Consider the following 24,817-nt stretch of genomic DNA (forward strand, 5'->3'; position numbering starts at 1 on the left):
AAGCACACTGGGAAGGGGCTAAAAAAGGAAAATATCCTGGCAGTTCTCTGCAGTTCCTATGACTCCAAGTGCTCAGGGAGTGACCGTGCTCTGCTTGGGGCTGGTGGCTTGCTGCAGACACAGCAGTCACCCAGGATCTTCTGATGCCCACAGGTTACTTTCACCTCTACCAAGGTGTGTTTTGAGGCCCATGCATGGAAAGTTATACCCCTTCCATGTGAATACCTGCATTGAGAGTCCCAGCTTCCAGGGACATCTGATGTTGTCTCCACTGGAGGGGGCTGCACTTCTGACCCTCCTCAGAGGAGTCACCTTGCCAGGATGGGGCACAGGAGGCCCCAGAGAGCAGTCAGGCTGCATGGAGTCTAGGACGGAGAGCAATCCAAGAGACGCCAAGGTTACAGGCAGAAAAAAAAAGCCCATTTGGGGCTGTGCTTAATTTTTTTTATTTTTAACAGCATGTACTTCTTTTCCTTGTTGTTAATAAACTGGGTTTAAGGTTGGTGTCCCTCAAGTGCCTGCAGTTCTTAAGCTTTTAGCTCTGCGATACAGATTGCCTTGTGCCATCAGCACTGCAGTAAATCCCACACCGCTAACCCTCAGTCACTAATGGGGCAGAAATCCACAGTGCAGAACAACTTGAAACACTTTATTTAGATTTTCTTTTGCAATGCCTTCTGTTCAGCTAAAATGGAGCCTTGCAAGGAATTAAAAAAAAAAAATACTAAAACCAAACAAACCAAAAAAATCTTTATAAAATAAAGGCAAAAGAAAGATACATACTAAAGCAAATTCTCAGAAACAAAGATAGGCAGACCAGGGTGGATAATTCATGTCAGGGAGAGATTTAGCAGGTTGGTGGAAGTGAAATCAGAGTGATGAAAGAAACAGAGAGGTGGAAAATATTTTCATTCTAACAGGTGAATAACTGAAGTACTCGTAACTTGCCTGTAGATGCATATCATGTAGGCTGCAGAAAAATATGGCATATTCAGATGCAAATTATAGTTGTATATGCTTCACTGATTGTTTCATAAGGTAAAATGGCAGATCTTACATTTCAGCTGAGTTCTGCATATGTCTTGGGAAGGAAATTTTTAGGCAAAATATGTAAGCTCTCACTGCCTTAATAATAGGAAAAAGTGTAGAAGCATAGCGTATCTTGGCAGAGTGGCTGGCTTCAGCAAGAGGCAGGGCTTTCCAGCACTTTCACCTCATTTTCTGCAGCACAATGTGCTATGGCACACTTCAGGGGTCGCCAGCACATTCAGAACTGAAATCAGATGTAAGCACTGTTATCAACTACTAGAAACTGGAAATAGAAAATTCACCAAAATCTGTATTCTGCAGCTGGTTATGTTTTTCATTGCCTGGTGCTCATTTTATAAGTACTGCTTGGCCTTTTCCTTGAACCCATAACTTACACTTTCCAAAAAAAGCGCAAGGTTTTTCAAGCAATTTCTTCAAGAATTTGTAGAGGAATTCTGGATTCCCTCATCTTCCCAAAGGCAATCCATCCCAGACTCTGTTTTACTGAACCATAAGATTAGGACTGCCTAGTAATGTCATGTTCTGGTCCAAACAGGGGAGTGTGCGAGCTCTGCAGTGCGTTTCTGTAGGCTCCCGCCCTAGAGCCACGCATGATCCTTACACACCACAGAGGGTGCAAACAGAAAGCAAACAAAAATGAGGGTTCCAGAAAGACCTAAACAAGGAAAAGGGTATGTTTTTTGCATCGTGGCATAGTGGCTTCATGAACATAGCTGCTGATTACCTACTCTTCTGGGCAGAGACCTCCTGTTTTCACACACGAACTCGTGTTCTAGTCTTTCACCTGAAACTACACTCACTGGTTAGCGACATGTTTATATTTACATCTCTGTGCCATAAACCCTAAAGGACTATAACATTACAAGAAATATTTGCCACACCATTGGCAGCAGTAACTGAGCGAAGAATTGCCAAGTGGGAAATCCAAATTTGCAAACTCAGTATTCTGGGCCGCGTGCCAAGACTGTCTGGGCGCTGCCGAGGTGACACGTTCAGTCTCCTCACAGGGATGCCAATGTGCCAACTGCATCCCTGGCACAGCATCTTCTCCTGACAAACTTATGGAGAAGAACTGCTACCAAGTCCAGAGGGAGATACAAGCTGCTTTCTGAGCTTCCTTGGCAGCAACTCCGGTTTCAAGTTGTGACTGTACTTCTCCTATTTACAAGAACAGTTGTTTGTGATACACTATGGTCTCTACTAGGATTTTGAAAAGTGCAAAAATGACAGCAGGATGTTGGTTTCCAAGTATAAACTAGTAAAATCTAGTGTAATTTCATTTCCCTAAGAAAAAAAAAAAAATAGGCATTTACTGCAGCCCAGATCTCAGATGTTGCTGCCACTGCAGGAGAATCCAAATCTGTTTGTTAGCTGCCAAGTGAAAGACATGATCCTTAGACTATGAAAGTTGTAGGGCTGATCTCTAAAGCTTTCCGTTTTCAAATCATACTTTGTACCTATTGTCTTACAGATAAACTTCTTTTCTGTCTGTCAGTAATTTTTCAAAGCAAAGGAAAAAAATTTGAAAAATCCTCCAATCTTCTACAGGGCTGCCTGACCTATAACTTGCAAAATCCATTAGAAGACAGCCTTTTAGTAACCAAATTGTGTCATTTACAACTGCACAGCAGCTAGAAAGAGCACCATAAATTACATTTCTGTCACTATAAGGGACAATTGAAAGGTGTGGGCAGGCTATCACTATAAAGGAGGAAACAAGGAGACTGGTAGAATTTAATTTGAGGGGTATCTTTGCCAAATTTACTTCATATAATAACAAAATCAATACCTACATGTCAATTTTTTTTTTCTGTATACAGAATACAGTAAAACTATAGAAGATTATTTATTTTTACGGTGTAGCAGAATAAAAATACTGAATTCAAACATTTTGGGGCTGGTTTTTTTTTTTCCCCCTTCTTTATACATGAAGTAAAAAACCATTAATAAATTTGCTCAGCATTTTTAGTTAAAATTTTTCATATCATTTAATAAGGCAGAAATAGGGTTCTCCTTGATATTAATTTGAAATTGTGTCCACTGTTGAGGCTTGAGCAATGAATGAATCTTGGGAAACTGGTGATATAAGGTTATCATGGGGAGAAGAGCAAAGACTGTCACTCAGATGCTGTGGTTTTATTTGGTTACTCTTTAACAAGCAGTTAATTATTTGGAGAAAGGTCGTCTTGTTAAAAATTCTCAACACTTATTTTTTCCCTAAAGTCTAAAAACTAGCAGCCTGCATCTATGCCTACTTCGAATAGTTATTTTCAGGGAACCTGAAGCTGTCATTCTTTAGCATATTTCTGAAGGAAAACAAAAAAAAGGCAAAAAACACCCAAAAGAATAAAAACTCTGAGGTCTTTTTACAACTCTTCTCCTAACTTTCAAATCCTGTTACACATACATCATAAAGAAATTATGGAAAGAACATAAGTCTAATTTTAAAAAATGCAGGCTACTTAAAGTATCTGTAAAAATATCTCAGAAATACACATTTCCGCTTTGTATTTCCACCAATCTGAAATGGGACAGTGAAGATAACTAGCTGAGCAATTGCTACTAGAAAAATCAAATACATAAGAGGAAATGCAGTTAACACAATATTTCACATATGTTAATGCTTACAGTTCCATCAGTGTCAGCTTTATTTTCTACTTGATATACACTAAAGCTGGCACACAATTTTAACTGATGAGGTAATGTCATTTTTAATTTAAGGAGCCTTAAGCCGTCCACTTTAACTAGTGATATCATCTTTGCAGTTGTCTCACGGGGCTTCATGTAAACATAAGTAATGTGCCCTGGACAGTTTGGAGCAGAGTTGTTAAAAATTACATTGGTCATCATGAAGACATTTTTTCCCTTTGATCTCTTTAATAATGTCAGACACACTTTATTGTCCTGTCATTTTTAGCTCTTCCTTCTATATTAATGTGCTCGGAACATTTTGGTGAAGATAACAGTAGCGTAAAGGTCTAAACAAATTAATGGCAACATTTTAACGTCAGTCGAAGCAAGATAATGAAAAGTAAATGAGATTATCTGGCTAACAGCAACTTGTTAAATAAATCAGCGGCGTGGCTGAGACACAAAGACGCAGGGGCAGAGAAATGCCCTTCGCCTCAGTCTGAGAGAGGCCCAGAGCACGACCCAAGCTCCACATGCCACCACCTTTTAGGAAAAAATTAAGCTGATTCTAAAGATTGTGTCTGCTCCTCCTTCCCATCCAGGGTCGAGTGAAATGATCTGCTAATAAAACTTAAACCAGACGTGTCTCTGCACCTGCAGCTTCTGCCTCTCCGTGACTTTTGTTCTCATTTGTATTCTCTCGGCTACCTCGGTGCCCTGAGCTGCTAGGTTCTCCTCACCCCTATGAAAACAAATCCACGGACCCAGCCCTACCTATGGGCATCTCTGGTGACGGGGCTGAGGAACCCTAACGTGGCTGTTGCTCCCAGGCAGACTTTTACTACCAAGCATTATTGCTTCATCATTTTCCTTATAAAGTCCTGAGGAATGAAGCAAGTAACCAGGGGAGGGTATAGCCCAGCCTGTGCAGTAGTCACATGATGTACAAGTATGAATATTATAATGTGCACTTCTTGATTCAGATTCCTAAGCAGAGATGATTTGTAATGAAACAAGTTTTGTCTGGAAAAAAACAAGTGCTGTGACTGAGCTGAGGATTTTGTGATTTACTCAAAACTATTTGTCCAGCTTACAAGGAAAATAACAGATTTTTCTACCATTGATTTAAAACATGGTGGATTTTTGAACAAAATCTGATGTTTAGGGATTTATTTATTATTCTGTGGACATATGTTTGGAGGACAGCATATGGAAATCAAAGTATTGTTCATAAAGAGCTCCAGCCAAAAAGACATTTTTGAATTCATAACAGAACTTCACAGTTTGAAAAGAATGCTATGCATTATGTATTGATAACAACACTACACAGACAAAGGAACACAATTTAATAATACAGAATTGTGCTCATGAGATTTTCTTTTTTTTTGTTAATTGGTTACTTTAGCTGACATTGTCTGCAAGCATAATGGACACCATTCTTCCTAATAGTTCCATGTTGCCAGATGATGTCTACAGACATAATGTAGTCCATTTTAATTATTTCATTTTGCTTACATCTTTCAGCATAATGCATTTTCCAAGCAAGCTAGCATTTTTCTTGATTATCTATGTTGTGTTATGGTTTCTAAATTAATTACGTCTCCTTCTTTCCTGGAAGTTAAAAGTTTCTTCCTTCCATTTATCTACCAGGTATGATTATGTTGAAGTGATTGATGGAGATAATGCTGAAGGACGCTTATGGGGAAAGTACTGTGGAAAAATTGCTCCCCCTCCTTTAGTGTCTTCGGGACCGTATCTTTTTATTAAATTTGTTTCCGACTATGAGACACATGGAGCAGGATTTTCTATCCGTTATGAAGTTTTCAAAAGAGGTGAGAAACTATTCTTTGTTATATAGCTCATAACCTGTGATTTTGGCTTTCATCAAAAAGTTCACCATAATTCTTTGGGATGGCGGAAATTCATGAAAATACTTGAAAGCAAAAATTGTATTGCTCTTGTCGTTCCAAGGTGGGGCATGTATTCAATGGGTGTAAATCATTATGAATCATATGGGTCAGCTGCATCGGAGGATTGAGTCCTCAGGGTGTAATGTGATAGTGTTCATCAGCTGTTGTTCCAACCTTCTTAAAACCATTAGCTTTCTTCCTTTATTTTTGTGATAATAATTTCTGTATGATTTACAGTGTTACTGCCTTAATAGCACTGTAACCTCCTGAGTCCCTGACTTATTTTGGTTAGTGTTTTGCTCTGCATTCCCAAGAGATGGCTGTGGGCTCAGAAAGGACCAGAGTACACGGGGACAGTAGATGATGTTGCTGTTGCTTTCACAAATCATGTTTGGGAGGTAAAGGAGGAGAGAAGCTCACATTGTTCACAGGCATGACTTGCTGGATGCTTCTGCCAGGAGCACAGATAGCTGTATGGGGCACAGAGAAAGCCCAGAGAAACAGACTGTCCAGGATTAGCCAGGCCTATCGACAGTTCTTCTTTGACAAATCTCTTTCTGAGTCAATAGTTAGAAAGGGAGTAAGAGGATTTTTTTTTTGGCATACACCTTCCATACAGCTGGATGGAGATAAATAATTCATATATTCCATGCTTGGAGAATACAGGACCAATACTCAATATATATGAAAAGACAAGAAGCTTAACTGTATAGAAAAAAAAATATTGACCTCAACATCAATGTTTAGGGTCATATTTACAGAAGCAGCTCAAAACTCCAGATTTCCAATGCACACCGCTCCCAGACAGTGCTCCATTTCCAGAACCAGTTCAAGTCCCTTTTACGCACCTAAACCAGAGCCAGATTTTCAGCTGCGTTCAGCACACGCGCTTGGTGGCAGCTGTACTGTTAATGAGGAGAAGCACAGTAGCGAGGTCTCTTTTCTATTGCATGCAATTGCTGCTCTGCACAGCGCTAATTGGGGCCACAGACCTCTTGTTCACCATCTTCTCTATCTGTAAATCCACTCTTGGCTCACAGAAATTCTTTTGGTGACCTTCAGGGTCACATTTTTTGAAAGAACTCAGCATCCAAATGACACCAAGCTTTCCTGAAAAAATATCTCTATTTATTTTGGTGTCTTTAGGAGGCTAAACTCTTGAAACTGTGTCCTAAGTTTCTCAGTGCTTATATATACAGTACCATCTTTCGTAAAGAACATGGCTAAAACACAAGAACAAGTGAAAGAATGACCTGTGAAACAATCTATTTTAACAACTGAGCATGATGAAGAAAAAAGCTTTTATTTATTTCCTAATAGTATAGTGGCAACTCAAGAGCTCTGACAGGAACGTTGTGTTTATTTCCTTGTGCGGTCATTTACATTGCTCAGTGATACATATTAACCATGTTAAGATGGCATTATGAATGTGATTTTACACACACAGAAGTCAGGAAACTCAAAATTATGGCTCCCAGAGCAACTTTAACTCCAGTTCATTCCACATAAACTGTATATTAGGCAGGGAAGTTATCACCAGGCACAGTGTTAGAAAATGCTGTGTACACGCAAAGGATACAAGTTATAGTTGCTCTGGGAGCACAGCCCTTTTTAACTTTTGAGTTAATGCATACAGGCTATCCCAAATTTACATTTTAATATCTGTACCAAATAAAGCTGGCCAGTTTACCCTGTTACACAGGTGAAGCTCAGTTGCTCATACCTGACTAATGTACCTGACTAATGTGCTATGTTTTAGCATATTCACAACTTAGCTCATCATTTCCCAGGTATGAGAAGTATTAATATGATCCCAAGGCCAAGGTCCTGTGGTGCTGACCTGAAGGTTGCTCTGCATTCCAGCACATAGTATATTTTTGCCCATTATTCCCATCAGAACATTCTTAGTTTTCGAAAAGAAAAAATGCATTATGCTACCTGAGCCCTACGCTAATTCTAGCCCTAATTCTAACCCTGATGCTTAAATTGTTGTGAGCCATGGAAATTGTAAGGAGAGACTAGCACTCCTAATGCTGTGAAAAATGAAGTTTGAGCTTTGAGAGTAGGAGCTGTCTTTACTTTTCATATGGCTCCTTAGCCAGAAAGGTAGTGAAGAAGTTGAATTCCAGGCTAAAACATGAAACCCATATTGCCCAATGTATAGTCCATCTGAAATGCTCATCATTTTGGCTCCTGCATCTGTCTTAGGATGGATGAGTAGCCTGTTCACTAGAACAGGATCTACACTGTTCACATTCAACGTTCCTGACTTTAGATGACTAAATTTATGGTGTAAACTGAAAAAAAGATGGTGTCAGCCAGGAAGGGAAATGATTTTCTGGCCCAGTGACACTTACAGAAAACAAGTGAAATTATGTCCAGTGCCATAGCTTTCTCTTTCTTCACTCTCTGTTTTTCCTCCTTCTCTTCCCTGCAGCTCACCTCTCTTCTTTTTATTTCATATACATGCACACCTGTAGTTTCTCCACCTCATATGTACCTATTCTATCCGGTCTCTGCTAAAACATTTTCTGCCAGTTTTCCATGAATATCACCCATTGAAGTTCCTCGTAGCCTCAGTGTTGATTTAATTTCTGGAGTTCCTTTACAGTGACAATAAAGGGTCAAAATCTGTAAAGGGCATTTCAGTGAAGCAGCTCTTCTGAAAACAGTTTATGTTTCTTGCACCAGATTGACTTGAACATGTTTAAAATCAAGCAAGCTGGTATTGAGATACCATGTGTGAGTGTAAGGAGACTGGCGATTGTGCACTCACAGAGCCAGGATCTGGCTGTGTTTAATAAAGCAATAATGATCCTGGCTTACATTTATATTGCATCTTTTATTGGATTCCAAGAGCACTTTATGCTATGAATGGCATAGCAAAGCTATTTTATCCTGGAACAGCAGCTACTGGTGGGAGTGAGGAGCAACAACCAGAATATAACCCTCCCATACATGACAAGGAGACGAGGGAATGACAGGGAGAGAAGAGAAATATCTGACTAGTGTGTAAGGGGGCGATTTAATTATAGGCAAAATGTAATTCCCCAAATTGGAATGGGTCAGGTTACATGAGAATTAATATCTACATCTTCCAAAATACACCATGAAGTGCTCTGAATATTGATGTGATAGCTCAAGCATTTCCTATCAGTGTCTGTTGAAGGACAAAAATACCTGAACTGACTGAATTCATTCAGACCTCTCTCTTGCATGCTGAATTTAGCTGGGAAGTGGCCAAATCTGTGGGGGGTAATATGTTTGGCACATTCACAAGGAAAACATTTTCTATGGTGCAATAAGAGTATTCATATACAGAACAAGCCAGACTGTTTTCCTTCAATGATCTGTGTTAAGCATTGGAAATCCTCTAAGGCTTCCGACCATAGCCTCTAAGGATGCTGAGCATCCTCATCCAAATTGAAACCTCACACACACACATCCTCCAGCACAGACTTGCCTGATGCAAACAAGCTCTGTTTCTTGTGTTCTTCCTTTTCTCCATATCTGGAGACCTTCACCTGAGTCATCCTACTCAAACTCCTCAGGTTAGCCGCTATCCACCAATGCCCCAAATCCTGTAAATCACTTTTCATTAAATTTGGAGTGTCAAAGTTGGAGAGGGCTATGCTGACCCTTTGGGAAGATGTGTAGGCAGTGCCTGCGGCTGACTCCAAGCACACCTGCAGATACAGAATCCATGGAGAGGAATCCTGAGGGACCTAAATAAAGAAGAAATGTGGTCTGTCAACAAGAAAAAGACTCCAGTTTTAGTACCCTGTATTCACAAAGGCAAATTCAGCAATCTGGCCTTTTATACCCCTTGCATCTTTACTGCCACTTTCCTGCTCCACCAAAGGCAGTGTTTGGAGCATCCCATTATGCCATGGTGAGGACATCGGGGAAAGCTGGTGTGTCAACACTGACATTAGGTGACTTCTAGCAACACTGCCTGTAATCACACAGTTTATCATGCCTGCACTAACAGCAACATTTTACTGGTGCACCTGTGTCAACACCACTCAGAATGAGTCACTCACCCTTGGTACATGTACGAATTACCTTTCACATTTAGTTTGTCAAGGAGGCATAGGTCACATCTGGCAGAGTTACTGAGTCAGTGCTCCAGGAATCTGAAACCACTACTCCCTCTACTGAATTCACTCACCCGCTTTCATAAAAAAATTCTATTTCACCAATAAAAGCCTGTCAGCCATAAGATTTAAAGATTTGAGCTTGAAGGGGCTATAATTATTTCTCTAGGGCTCTGTCAAGACTTCTGCAGCTTATACTTTCATTGTTCCCACATGACTTTGTATTTGTCATAATTTTTTCTAGAGCTGGTAGAAGTTTTCATATTGTTCCATACAAATTGAAAATTGGAGATCAGACGGTATATGCGAATTGTGCTTTAAAACCTGACTATCAATAATAAGAACAAGCTGGCTGAATGATTAATGCAGCGATTAAAATGAGGTGTTTCATTGAAAAGCCACCTTTGCTGCTGGAGAGACAATAAGACCTAATTTGTTTTAGCTAACTACTTTGTTTAGTAGTATAGTGTTAACCCAGGTGATTTTTCTCTTTCTTTTGCAGGACCTGAATGTTCTAGAAACTTTACTTCATCAAGTGGAGTGATAAAGTCCCCTGGATTTCCTGAAAAATATCCCAATAGCCTTGAATGCACTTATATTATCTTTGCACCAAAGATGTCAGAGATTATACTGGAATTTGAAAGCTTTGAGCTAGAACCTGATTCAAATACTCCAGGGGCAGCATTCTGTCGCTATGACCGATTGGAAATCTGGGATGGATTCCCTGATGGTAAGAGAAAAATGGAGTGTGATATGCATAACTATTACTCTGAAGTGGGCAGCAGAAGGCATATTCTCATTTTTTTAAGTGTCATAGTAGAGAGTCCCTTGCTTGATTTATGTGAAATGAGTTGAATTAAAGAGAAATGGGGAAAATGCTTTATAAATTCATTCAGTATAGCATATCACAGTGTGAATGATTTTTTTTTTTTTTAATGAAATACATTTAATTTTGAACAGCTGGCTTGGGAGAGACCTCTATTTTTAGAGGGAATATGTGATGGGCCTCCTACACTTAAATAAATTAAATATGAAGCTTTATAATGGGTCCCCAAACTTTCATAGTTAACACATGAGTATTTTCCAGAAAGTTCCAACAGCTTGCACAAACTGAACTTCAGATACTAACCCTCCATCTTGTGAAGGAACCAGGTTACAGAACAGCTGTCAAAGCAGAGAATTTCTTTGCCAGAGAAAATGTGGTGTTCATACAGTTGAAATCATAGTGACTAAATGATTACCCAGGTCAGTAAACAGTCATTGAGTTATTCATTCAGGTGGCTTTGAGGATTGGGCACTACAGTGCCTCCCTTACAGTGCTCTCTTTTCCAGCAGCACAAGCAACTCCAAAGGTTTTATCTTGTTAATTTATAATCTCTGATTAGCTGGGCACATGTGTCAGAGTGGGTGTACTGGGTACCCTTCTGGAACTTACTTCTCTGCCATCTCAGTAATTTTCCACTTAGTTGTTGACCACACTTGACCTTGCGCAAATTCACTAAGTGCATAGCTAGATATCAGCTCAGCCTATAGAGCTAGTGAGCCCTCATTCCACCCTCCACTCAATCTCATATCCCTGTTTTACACTGAGACTGATGAACAAAATAGCTGCATGATTTCTCTAATTTTTTCCTACACAGCAATGGGTCTGCAGGATCCACATCCCCTCAAGGTAGGGCAGCCACGTACCAATTCTCCAAGGACCCCAGCTTGATAAGCTGTGACTCCAGCCTAAAAGGAACTGTTCAAACTGAATGCCTAACCTTTAGGGTGCCCAGACATCTATACGAACTGTGCAAACAGCTATGCAAAACTGATTGTTTGTGATGCCTTTTTCACTCTTTCTATGTATGGCATAAACTCATAAAGAGAAACATCTTCAAGCTGTCTTTTTTCTTCTTAATTTCTTAACTTGTAACAAAATTCAGTAACTGAGGATTTATGTTGTTTGTGTTGGGCACTAATTTGCAGCTATTTCAGATTTTCACTGGTGTGATAACCCAAATTAATAGATATTTTCTTTGCTTTTATGAACAGCAGTGGCAGTTTCTACAAGCTGCTAATCCTACATTAATATTTCATTTAAACGAAAACATATAACTTAAGGAACATATCTCAATAACATATTTAAACTTGCCTGTATTACTAGATAAATCCAAAATAGAGTTTTAATTAAAACTTTTATTGATGCTGCATTAAATAGGTATGTGCTTTTTAATGTATATCTGGTTTTCCTTTTTGTTTTATGCTTAATGGGTTTATCATGGCTCTTTTCAATCCACTCCAATAAATAGTGAAGAAAGAACCATAACAGTAGCTGAAAGACTATTTAGTGTTTAATGCCTCAGTCAGGAAAATGGTATTGTAACGCTACAATAATGATGTCTGGAACATTTAATAATAGGTTTATTTGTACATAGGCCAAATCTTTCCAAGCTGAATTCCTGTAGAACTTGCATTTAAACTGACATGTGAAAAGATGATCCAATCAATCAATTTATGTGTAATATTACCAAAAAGAAATGCATTATTGTTAGTGTCAGAGGGTTTCAAAGCAGTAATTTCCTGGTTCAAGAAAGTGACTGAGCCATACTAAAGAGCAATTAACATCAGGCATTATCAGCCTTCCAATTCCCTCACAAACTGTCTAAACTCAAAATGATCCTGACATCCAATAAGGGTGTTTACATGTTTGTAAATATTCGACTGAATTTGTAGACTACAAAGAAATGTTTCCTTAGATATGAACTATTGGAGGTTGCGAGGGTTTTAGGGAACTGTTTGCTGCAAATTTCACTGTCGGACGATCCTTAGCCAGCAGTCAGTCTCTCTTGTTTAACTTAACACAGCGAAGACAGAGGGGACACGATTGCTTCTCTATAAATGCCTCACAGGATGCATCCCTGGGAGGGAGAAGAACTATTTCAAATGAAGAGCAAAGCTGACACAGGAAACCACTGCTATGACGTGGCCACAAACTGAAGATAAAAATTAAAAGTTTCTTGATATCAGAAAGAGAGTATCCAGGTAATCTTGAAAAAAAATAAGAGGAGAAAGGAAGGCAAAATAGATCCAATTTGAATGCACAAGAAAGTAGTAAATGTCTGAAAAATATTAGACAGTTTGATTGCCTTTGATGAAGGGAGGCTAATCTAGTTGTCATGCTGCCTGTTTCCCTTTAGTCCATGACAAAACATTCTGAAGTTACTTTTACACAGTTAACTAAAACAGGGCCAAGGCATGGTTGCATGTATTTCTTAATTTCTGGCATACTTTCTTGCACAGTTTTAGCCCGTGTCAGTTTGCACTTTCCCAAACGATTCCTAAGAACAGTTTGGAGGGCAGAAGAAGTTGGAGGTCGTTCCCAACAGGCATGTTGGACACGGTCATCCTGCTTCAGAGGGAATAGTTGTGGCTGCAACCAGGGCAGAATTAGATGGACAGGTCCCCTGAACATGCTGCTTTCATCCATCTGTGGAAACCAGGTGCCAGTGAGTCAGGCACTGTCAGGACCCCTGTTCTCAGCAGAAAACCGCACCCCACTCTGATCTGTTGCAGACATCTCCATTGGGGCAGTTAATGGACCTCCGGAGGCACTTATCTGATTGACTGTACTGGGAGCTATGGATCACTAACTCAGATGTAAACTTTACATACCCAAGTTAGAGCAGATGAAACCCAGCTTAAGTAGAAAATGTTTTCACTGTAGAATTTGATCAGATATTGTCACTAGAGATAGGCAAGAAATGAACTTGCTGTTTTCTGCAGTTGTGACCTTTATTCCTTTCTCCCAAAAGAAATTCCCCCAAAAAAGAGAAATGTTCTCTTAAACAAATTTTCACAGGATATGTCAAAATCAGTATGCTTCCATTTACCTTGCTTCTATGTAATTGCCATTTTTCTGACGGAAAATGGTTTTCTGTTAGACAATTTGCCAGCAACTGTAACAGTCATTCGCAAAGACGTTATCCTGAAATGCTCTGTCACAGTCATGGAGTCCTCAGCCTACCTGTCTGTCCTTTTAGTGGATTGAATCTGGCAAGTGCTGAGTACTTGCCTCTTGATTCTGCAAAACACGTGCTTATCTTTGAAGCATGTGAGCAGTTAGATTGACTTCAAAAGGAATTTACTGAGGACACTTACGGGTCTGAAGTTAAACACTAGCGTGAGTGCTTTGCTCCTTCAGGAGGGGAATGGTAGGCATTCAGGCATGCCTCAAACCTGGCATTTTGTTTCTGCATAACTGCATTCCAAGGGCACCCTTTGGTCTCTTATTTAAAACAAAGAAATCAGTGGAACAAACCCTGTTGGAGAACATTAGGGAACAACAGATCCATGTTACAAATATTGTGCAGAAAAGGGACAATGGCTTGAAGGAGATAACAAGTGGAGTTAGAGCAGGAGAGTGAGTAGATCACAGAATAGAAATATGCGATTTTGCATGAATAAACAAGACAGCAGAAATATCTTTGCCCATAGCACAGATATACCTCAGCCAGCCTCAGCTGAGAACAGTTCATTGATGACTTTGAAGAAAAATAGCACACTCAAAACCACGACTAGCTGAAGTGATGAATTGCACGTATTCATCATGCAGCTCTCTTTGAAGCTCTATAGACTGTCTACTAGGGGCTCAGAAGTAATTTGAAGAAGTTTACATATGGTTTGAGAACCACAGGCTAAGCATTGCTGCTTCGGTCAATACCACAAGAGCTTCCACTGAATTAAAGAGCAAAACAGAGCGCTTTACTTCAGTCGTTAACATCAGTGCAAATAAAGGTTGCTATTAATCTAGGTGTGTTTCTCCTCTGTTGCATTTGCTTTCTACAATCTTGCGAGAAACTATTAAGACATGTAGACACAAGCTCAGCGTAGGTGTCTACTAGACTGTGAGGATGGGATTCATTTTTCAGTTCTTTTCTCTTTAGCATCCTAAATTGTATGCAAAAGTTTTGTCAATAGCAATCATACTGCTGTGAAAATATTGTCCACAGCACACCAGCATACTTATAAAAACCAGCTTTAAAATTCAGTAAAATGGCTAGTTAACATTACATTTCTTGACATGATCTCAGAAATAGCTACAGCATGGGCAGTCAAGTGAAGTAGCTGGCTCACCAAAATGCAGATAATGTAGAAGTGTTCTTGACTGAGGACATTTTCAAGTGACTCATATTTGAACTAAGCCTTCCTGGGGGGTGCTGGCAAAGCCACATGACGGTCTACAGGAAGAGATGGCAAAGAGCTTTCTGGGCATAATGACTTTTCAGTACCTGCCACCCTAAAATTCCCATTTGGAACTGTATATACTCTGTTATGACAGCCCACCTCAGTTGTGAGGATGAGTCAGGAAGATGGTTAAAAAAAAGCAGTGGCATAGTCTACCTAAGCAGACGGCAGTATCAACCCCAACTCAGATGGGGTTCCCCACACTCCATTTGTTTGATGTGGTGACACCTGAAACATTTGATAATTTGTTGTCATTCAGAAGTTTTCAGGACTTGAAGGGAAAAAAGGAGAACTTTGTGTTAGTATTTACGTAAGAAGAATCTCTATTTCATCCCGTTCTCCTCAGATCAATACCATATTAGCTCAGTAAGCGAAGGTTTACATGTTGTGCAAAAAAATTCAATACCTCTGTGTGTCATGTTCTGCAAGTTTTTGGCTCTTTTATCTACACAGCTAGCAAAGGGAATAGTACTGTGATAGCAGGGCCAATCTATAGAAGACTGAAATGCAGAATCACTAAATACGTCTTAAAAATTATAAACCAGTGACTCATGGGGAATCTTAAAGCCTGTCTGCTTTAAACAAAGTTCTCTTCTGTTTGTCATTTCAAAGAGGCTTCCCCACAGGAAATGGGAGGAGGGAGGCTCAAAGTGCCACAACATGGTGGCCTTATCCTCCTTATTTTCCTGCAGTTCAGAGCAACATCAGCAGCTATAATGTTGGGAAGCCATCACAGTAAAGAGCAGGATCAGAGCTGTTTGCACATAGAAAATGCAAAGAGTGTGCGTGTGTGTGTGTGTGTGTGTGTAACCAACCTGCAGCTATTGGAGTGAGGGCAATACTTATAGTTTTTATAAAGACACTGATAACAGTCTAAAACAACTTTTTCATCCCAAATAATACAACTGTAAAACTATAATGACTTCTAGGATAAGGAAGAATTTAACTAATACCCTCTATAGGGTGTCTCATTCTATCAACATTGCATTGAATAACCCTGATGGAAAAGAGCTGAACTGGTAGGTATTTTAAATGCTATGGGATTGCCAAGGCAACTGAAGACTTACTATGGCAAGAATCTGGATAGAAAAGCACATGCTGGCAGCAAGTGCTGTAACATCTGAGATCTTCTTTTTGGCAACCCTAGGGCCTTACAAAAATGTGTAGCTTACATAATAAAGTTACTCCAAGCTGGAACTGTTTTACTTGTTGGAAAATGCCAATAAATGACTACAGAATTATGTTAGCTAAGGATTTTCTTTGAACTGTGAATAATTAGGATATATATACATTTTATATTTTAAACTGAAGGTGAAATGGACTTCCTAAAGAAATGACAAGGTGTTATTTAAGCCTGGGAAGCCAGTGGTGCAAGCATTAGAATGACGTCTTATGATTATTTTCCTGAGTGACCCCATGGATGGGTTTTAGCATTACCTTTTCTTATTGTTTGTAATCACAGATGTACGACTGTTCAACAGCCTGGGGACCTATCTGTAAGGAATGCTCAAGTGCTAGAAGGCCACATATGTTGGTTGTGAATTGAGTAGTTTAATTAAGGATAAAGATTATCTCCCTGCATAGGAAATCCAGAAAAATATCAGGGACTGGTTTATACATTATTAACACTGAGAGAGATCATGCATGTGTGTATGTGTGTGTGTTCTGTGTCATGAAGATATACTTCAGAAATCCTTGCTCTTTTGAAAGGATTAAGATTTTCCTCTTGAATTCTTTTACAGTATTCTTTAATAGTGAGCATATGGGCAAAAAATCCATGAGGGTGTGATGAAAGCCTAAATAGGAGGGCATAGTCATTGGTCATAGCCTCAATATGAGTGCAAAAATATTTTTCTAAGTTTGCTATAAAATAAACAGATTATCTGCAGTATTGAGCACAAATCCTGGAAGGTGCTGTTTGAACTCTTATTCAGCACCTTGTAGACTGAGTGGACAAATTAGGCCATCCAGATGTCCTTGTCATAAAAACATGCTTCAATCACATTCTGGAAAATACTTTTGGTATTTTGTGCATGTAATTTTCGTTGCCTTCTCTGCACACTTCAAAGGACACTTTTTGAAATCCTGGTTCTTTATATTTTCAGAGGTTTATGGAGGGCTATCTGGAACATTTTAGAAGTAAGATTACCAGGTTAGGATAAGTAATTTATTGTTCACCGCTAAGTTATTGATGAGATTGTGATATTTGAATTATTGTTGAGGTTCACTATTTCCTGCTAAATGGATTCCCTTCAGGAGGCTATTGTCCTGGTGTCTATTGTTGTAGTAGAACTGGTAATTTACTATTATATCCTGTCTCTTTGCAGTTGGCCCACACATAGGGCGTTATTGTGGACAGAACAACCCAGGACGTGTCCGGTCTTCAACAGGGATTCTTTCAATGGTATTTTACACTGACAGTGCAATAGCAAAAGAGGGATTCTCAGCAAACTACAGCGTCTCGCAGAGCAGTGTATCAGAAGGTCAGTATTTATCTATCCCACAGAGCTTCTTGGAAAATATTCTCTGTTATGTCTTCTTGCACACCAGGTGTTGCATGAAACTTTAAAGAAACCTTAAATAAATAAGATGGTGGAGAAGGGTTTGTTCTGTTTTGCTGCCTTTTCTTGTTTTTTTTTTTTGGTTAAGAACAGCTGCCCTTTGAAAAGCAGTGCAAGAGGCAGAATTCTCCTTACAGTTTTATTCCGCAGTATTGCCAGGAAGTTGGGATAATTATTGTGAAAAACTGTGCTGACCAAGGAAACACAGGAATGCAGAGCAATTGAACACTTGCATTAAAACAATGAAACATGAACAATGAATGCACTATTCAAAGCCTTCTTTTATTACATGGAATAAGCTTTGATGATCGATTTCTTGAATAAAAAGAGCCCATTTAATATATGTGCTCTTGTTAAACCATTTCATAAGCTATCTAAGCTTTGTTCTCTGTCTTGTATTTTTTTTCCCCAGTTGCCTCATTTTCATGCTTACCCTTTGGACAGAGAATGAAACAAAGTGAGGGAGATGCAGGAAAATAACAGACTGTGTTACACCATGTCTTTGCAGATTTCCTTGCTTTGCTCAATGATAAAACACACGCTTTAAAACAAAGTCTCTCCTTTCTGCAACTTAGTGAGTTTTGAACAGGCTCACTCAGATCTGATGTACTTGTTTATTCAAAGAAGGAACAAAAGAAAAATGAGTAAACAAATTATCCCTGTTACTCCCCACCTCTGCTCCTTGCATCTTTAATAACTTTCTGGCACATTCATAGCCAGGAAAAGGGAACAGAACATATCCCAGCCTCTGGAGATGGGAAGAATCCTCCTCTGTCTCTCTGATTGTATTGCCAGCTAGTGTGGCTTCTCCTTATGTAGGTGTTGCTCCTATCCCTCCATGAGCTAGCACAGGCAACTGGAGTCCCCATGTCCACTGCCTCCACAGCCATCCTGCCTGTGCTGGAGAGGCATCATCACACTGGAGGCAGAATTAATTTCTGCTACACTGAGATGCCTTCAGCTCTTAAACAGGGCAGCAGAACAGGAGAAGCTAGTGTGCATTAAAACCCTTTCAATGATAAGAGGAAACATTTTCTGTGGAGCAGACAGACAGAGGAGTGATTCCTCTCAATTTCAGCCACCCTTGCTCTTTGTGTTGTCACTACAGAGGGGATCATCTCCAGAGGACAACTCAGCCTACTTATCTCAGACACATGAGATGTCCCCAGGAGGTACTTGTCCCTCCCAGTAGACTACAGGGAAAGAAAGTTTGTCTAGATCAAACTAGACACCTACATTTTAGATCTTTTAATATGACTCCCACCTACTATGTCCTGAATTCTTTGTGGTGGCTTATGGCTCTCCTGATTCCAAGCCGAAGTTAATCTACTTACCCTAAAGTAGTCCAGTTTCAGTACTTCACCCAAGGCCCCATTGAAGCCTCACAGAAATAGGGGAAAGGGTGGTATGCCACAGGAAATGCAGTTTGGCAACAAATTCAGTTATGGGGCACCCTAACTACTATTCCTATAAGGTACTCTGATAGCACTTCTGAATGTAATGTTTTGGATCCCAGATAAAAGTTTTTTAACATTTTTTTTCAAAATATTTTTATTTTCATTAGAAAATCAGAACTTTGCTTATTAAAATCTTATTTTTCCAACTCATAGGAAACCTTCATTCAGCACCTAATCCTCTGTTAGAGATATGTCAGCTCCAGAGAAAGTGTAATATAAAGGAGTGTGTACCCAAATGTCAGGGCCTCCACATCACATACTGGTATTTCACCTTAAACTGCAAATGAAGGAATGAATTATATTCATAGACTGTGAAGTCCCTGAACAGAAGCATAGGCACATATTAGTTTTTATTTGGGGTTGGTGAACCTCTGACAGAGGAGTGCGTAATCAACTGGGTGTGAAGTTCTGTCTAAAACCACAGGCCTCTTTTGGTTTGGTGGGCGTTGGAGCCTTTATTTTTGAAGAGAGAAGAATTTAGTCTCCTTGCCCTATCAGTCGTTGAACTCACTATAGTGACTGGGTTGTCAACTGATTCTGAATTAACTTGATAATTTTTGTGTCCACAAAAAGAAATTGGATGGAGATGATCAGCTCGTTTAAAAATACAGTGTTTTACAGAAGAGGCAGTAATTCCCTTTGGTCAATACACTTCTGGCCCGGATTCAAATTTTGTTATCTGTTTCTTCCAGTGTCCAGATCAAAACAGAATGGATATGATTTTACTAATACTTTGAAAACATTTTATACTTTTTGTACTGGAGTAAATAGTTTTAAAATAAAATTGTTTTATACAGTCATCTGGTTTGTCTTTTCTGACTTTGTGCATAATTATGAATTGAACATGCGTTGGTTTATATCATGAATCCACAGAAGTGCTTGTGCTACCCTAGAAAAGAGAATTCTGTTGTCCTGTATTGAAATGGCTACAGTGCTGGGCTAAAAATATTTGTATAGCATTATTATAGGAGGAATTGCCATGGCAACTTGAATGACAGTATTAAGAATGACACCATAAGCCCAACACTGCCTCACCTGAAGTTGCTAAAGAATTCAAAGTCACATAAAAATAAATTCCTTAGATATTCATATTCAGAGCAGGCAAACGTCCTCATTATTCAAAGTCTAAATCAAAAAGCTGACCATAATAATGACGGTAATTTATTTTTCTTCAGATTTCCAGTGCATGGAACCACTCGGTATGGAGTCAGGAGAAATTCACTCTGATCAAATCACTGTCTCCTCCCAGTACAGCGCTATCTGGTCTTCAGAAAGATCCCGGCTAAATTACCCTGAGAATGGATGGACTCCAGGGGAAGATTCTATCAGAGAATGGATACAGGTAAAAAGATAACATTTTAAAGATATTATTAATAGTTCCGTGGAGTTTATTGAATGCAGAGAATGCCAAAGAAAGAAAACATAAACACAGTAAAGCACTTTTACATAATCTAAGAATCATTGCAAGTGAATAACTCACATTCCTATTAGACACACAAAAAAAGACTGACTCCCAAAGGTATAAAAAAAGAAAAGGTCAGGAAGATTAATTCTTCTGCTTCCCACGTCTATTGTTTTTTCAGTCTTCTGGGCACAAATAACAGAGATTTTGGTTTAGTGGAAAAGTCAATATTAGTTTAACATGCACTTAAAGTGGAATGTCCCAGTAAACTGAGCATGTGCTATGTCTCTAGCTGATTACAGTTAAGCATTAATACAGCGTGGTGTTTTTATACACTCAGATTTCGCCTCAAAAGACCTATGTCCCTTCTAGAATATGTTACACAAAAAATCAGCTTAGTGGCCTCTGTCTAGTGTCTATTCTTCCATGTCCTTAAACACAACATTCATTAGCAAGATCGGCCACCTCAGCTTTGCTCTGTTAGATGGGAGAAATCCTGCAAATATTTGACCCCACAAAGAGACTTCTTGACTTTGGTCAGTTTACTTAGGCTTGTTGTTTGCTGTTTGTTATCAGGTCCAGACCATAATGGTGCATGATTCCTGAACAGGTTAGAATTGTTCATATGAATTACTGTATACAAATAATCTATACTAGCAGTCAAGTATTAATATTATTAGGTGAAAAAAATATTGATTTGTCTGAGCTGTAGGTTGACTTACAGTTCTTAATTGTGATCTAGATTCTATTTCTGTTGGCAAAAACTAAGAGAAAGGCTTGAGGATATGAGATCAATATTACTAATATTGAAAACTTGTTCATGTATTTGAAACATTCCTCCTGCTTCTGTTGTTTTCTATAGGAAATTACTAACTGACATATAAAAACAATGCCTTATTAGCCAACCATATGATGTTCACATTGGTGTTTCCTGTGAGGTTTGCTGTCTGCAAGAAAGCTTAAAAACATGTTGAGTAGTAGTTAGTAAAGGGAAGAAAGAGGTGGAAATCCTTCATTTCTGATCCTTTGCACACAATGGGACTCTCACATGTCCTGCTTAGGAGGCCCTACACATCCTGAGCTCTTAGCAACTTGGTAATCATGTAGGATGGACGTAATCAGACTTCAGAGTGGCCAAAAAAATCTGTTGATCCTTTTTGCTTACTTAGGAATAAATGTTAAAATCTACTCAGCCTTATCTAAGTGTGAGGCTTGTTATTAATCATTGCCAGTCGCAATCCATGGAATGCACATGGAAAAAGGGTGGAATGCATCAGAATCATATTCCATGTGTTTCATCTGGTCGGAGGACTGCCATTTTTTCTTTATTTCCTTCTTTTCTGCTGTCACTTACGCATTTATGACTGGATAATGAAAACAAGAGAGCTAGTCAAATCTCATTCATGTGTGCTGTGTGCTTATTAACTTTATTAAGTTACGATGACTGCGTACATATATATATAGCTTAATCCTTTCACTTGGAACTAGATCTTTCTGAGAAGAAGTTTCAAAGCACTTTTTTTAACCATTAACTTTTTTAATAACAAACATAACAGAACCCAAGCTCCTCTGGGGTTTATCCTTAAATCAGCTCAGGATACCTCAGGCCTCCTGCCCATGAATTTCTCAACCTCCTTTGCCTTTTGCCAGGGTGCTCAGGGGATGAAACAACCACTGAGCATATTTTTAGCAGCTTTATGCTGCCTCTAGCTACCAAATCAGCCAAGATGTTGGTGATTATTTGTATGCTGTACTGCTCACATCACAGTTTTCACCTACTTCAGCCAGCCCCTGGTTTGGGAAAGGCAGCATGAACCATTTGCCCGAGCAGTCTACTGCTAGGGCATCTCCTCCACTGCCTAGAGCCCATGTGAGGGGACCAACACCCCCAAGGTAGACTTTGTTACAGAGCAACTAGGCTGTAGCAACCTTCGTTGCAGATCTCGGTCTTGCTTGCAAGACTAGGCCTACAAAGTCTTGCCTGAAGATTCATTGCATTGAATAGGCATGATTAACAAGTGTTGCAGAAAAATTATTGTTTCTTCTGCTCAACGTAAGTAGAAGAAGCAACTAAGCTAGTTTGGAGACTGAGTGTGCCATCCCCGGCTTCTCAGGAGGTACAATGGTTTAACTCATCTTTGGTTCCATTTGTGTTATTAATTCTTATTTATTATTATATTAATTCTTATTTATTATGGTTTAATTCAACACTAACATTACTAATTCAAACTTCCAAATGTTTTCTAAATGCTTTCCTGTTAAACTTAATTGACAATCTTGAGACAGGTGCTAAGAGCTTTGGACCATCAGGCACCTCGATAACAGGGTCCTTACACATGTGAACTGCCATCTTCTACTAAAGCTTGACACCATTGGCAGTAAGCAAACATAGCCAGTTTGAATCTGGATAAAATATTGAAATCTCATGTTTTCTCTGTACAAATATCCCCAGGAACAGATGTTCATCTCCATAAGAGCTTACAGACAAACAACCAAGGACATGCAACTAATAAAATACTGTGAAATTACCCATTGAAAAAAATAATAATATTTTATAAGAGGAAGATACTTGTATATGAAGGACTGAGGTCACTTTGTTCTGTTTTGTTCTGTATCCTATTGTAAACTAGTCATTTATTTGAAGTATTTGCTTTTATGCAGTACAGCATAAATGGCTTTTTGTTGCACAGTGAAAAAACTCTAGAAAATATTCAACAGCAAAAAGCAGGCTGAAGGATACAGCAATGCTGAACTTGGAGCTTTTCAAGTGAAAATTTATGCCTATATGCCCTTGTCTGAGAGACAAAGATTTTGTGTATATCAGTATTCATTAATCTTTTCACGATTGCAGGTTTCCATACCTGCACACATACACTGCAGCTGGTTAAGTAGTGATATCTGCCTTCAAACTGCTAATATGCATATGCAACTAGGGCATGTGAGATATGTACAATCACACATGGGTGAAGCAGCTTGAAAATTCAGGTCAAAATACTGGTTTCTTTAGTGTATAATATTTTTTGTATAGGAGAAATATTATAATTCTCCTTTCCCTTCCTTTCACCCCTCCCTTCAAGGTTAATGTTTTTGCTAAGACAAAAGAAACAGAAAACCTCAGTTAAGTATCAGCAAAGGGAGATTGGTATCTATAGAGGACGTCTAGAGGGCATGCGATATGATTGTCTCCTTCGATGTGTTGACGTCTTTCAGACCATTTGGCTGAAAAGAATTAGGAAAATAATGTTGGCTTGTTCTTAGTAATGGATTTGCACGAATTCTATCTGTGGATGTGGAACCCATTCTTTGGTGGAAAAACTGGATTGCTCCTTTGTGGTTGACGAGGTACTAACTCCTGACTGAGTTCATCTAAATGCTGCCTGCTTTCTGGGCTCTGCTAAGTGAAAGCTGTCTGTCCATTCCTTTCCTTAGTTTTTTTTGAAATAAACATCAAAGCTTAGATTCAAAATACCCATAGTGTAGTCACACCGTAAGTCTCCACAATATTTTCTCCATTTTATTTTTACCCTCAAACACACTTTTTAAAATTGCTTGTCTAACTTGAGATCTGGAGTGACTCCATAATCAGAAACAGAGCCACTCCAGATTGAATTTCTTCTTTAAAAACACACTAATAAAGTCTGTGGATATTCTAATATGAATGGAATAAAGATATGCATGAGGCAAGGGCTGCCAAAAATAAGCATAAAGTTAGTATATTGTAATATGGGATGTTATTAGCTCCTCAGCCTTAAGCTCAGCCTACTTGTTTATTACACTTACATTTCACACACTCGACTGCCCTTCAGTGTGAAATAGCATAATTTAAAATAAAAAATAAAAACAGCCCTTTAACTTAATCAAGAGCAGGGAACTGCCATTGCAATGTAAGTCATTGTCCCTTATTAACGTATCCTTTCACAGGAAAAATAGTATAGTGTTTCCATTTCTGTAATCTGAACAACAAACATGTTAATAGGTATCAATTACCAGCCAGTTTCAGTACTTAGAACCAGTAAGAAGGCCAGTGCGAGGGTTTCACATCTGGTTTTAGTGAAACTGTTCCTGTCTGTGGTATTTAAAATTTAAAGAACTCCTGTTATTGTGCAATTGGGAATCCTAGGGGAGTACAATGTTAATGAAATCCATAACGTGCAGGGATTTTATGATTGCATTTTCAAGGCACTCCTTCAAAGGGGACAACTGATTTCTGCCATGGCAGCAGTAATTGTGTTTTTACAGAGTAGATTTAATGTTTGCATTTAAGAACAGCAGTTACGTTTACACTCATCTGAAAAAGTAACATGCGAAATCTTTATGTTTAGAGAACTTTTTCCATCTTATTCTTGAAACTTTTGAGCAGGAGCCAGGGGCCGCTGTGCATGGCAAGCTCTTGCACTTTGGGGATGCCCCAAGAGGTGGTGGCCAGCAGCCCCCCTCGGGCAGCAGGGGCAGCTCCAGGAGGAACACCCAGCCGGATAGG

The 24,817-nt window shown here is 39.1% G+C and overlaps 1 protein-coding gene across 1 annotated transcript in view; it reads left to right on the forward strand.

The window, feature by feature from the left end:
- Positions 1-5,331: 5,331 nt before the first annotated feature.
- The window catches only part of NRP1 (neuropilin 1), a gene marked incomplete at its 5' end in the record, with an annotated part of 64,384 nt that continues 44,898 nt past the window's right edge, over positions 5,332-24,817 (forward strand). The window contains 4 exons of the mRNA XM_010150266.1: positions 5,332-5,513; positions 10,191-10,418; positions 17,245-17,400; positions 20,111-20,277. Of these exons, the coding sequence (XP_010148568.1) occupies positions 5,332-5,513; positions 10,191-10,418; positions 17,245-17,400; positions 20,111-20,277 (733 nt within the window). The remainder of the gene's footprint in view (positions 5,514-10,190; positions 10,419-17,244; positions 17,401-20,110; positions 20,278-24,817) is intronic.

This window comes from Eurypyga helias, unplaced genomic scaffold (genome assembly GCF_000690775.1).
Source record: "Eurypyga helias isolate BGI_N326 unplaced genomic scaffold, ASM69077v1 scaffold25074, whole genome shotgun sequence".
NCBI classification, from domain to species: Eukaryota; Metazoa; Chordata; class Aves; order Eurypygiformes; family Eurypygidae; genus Eurypyga; species Eurypyga helias.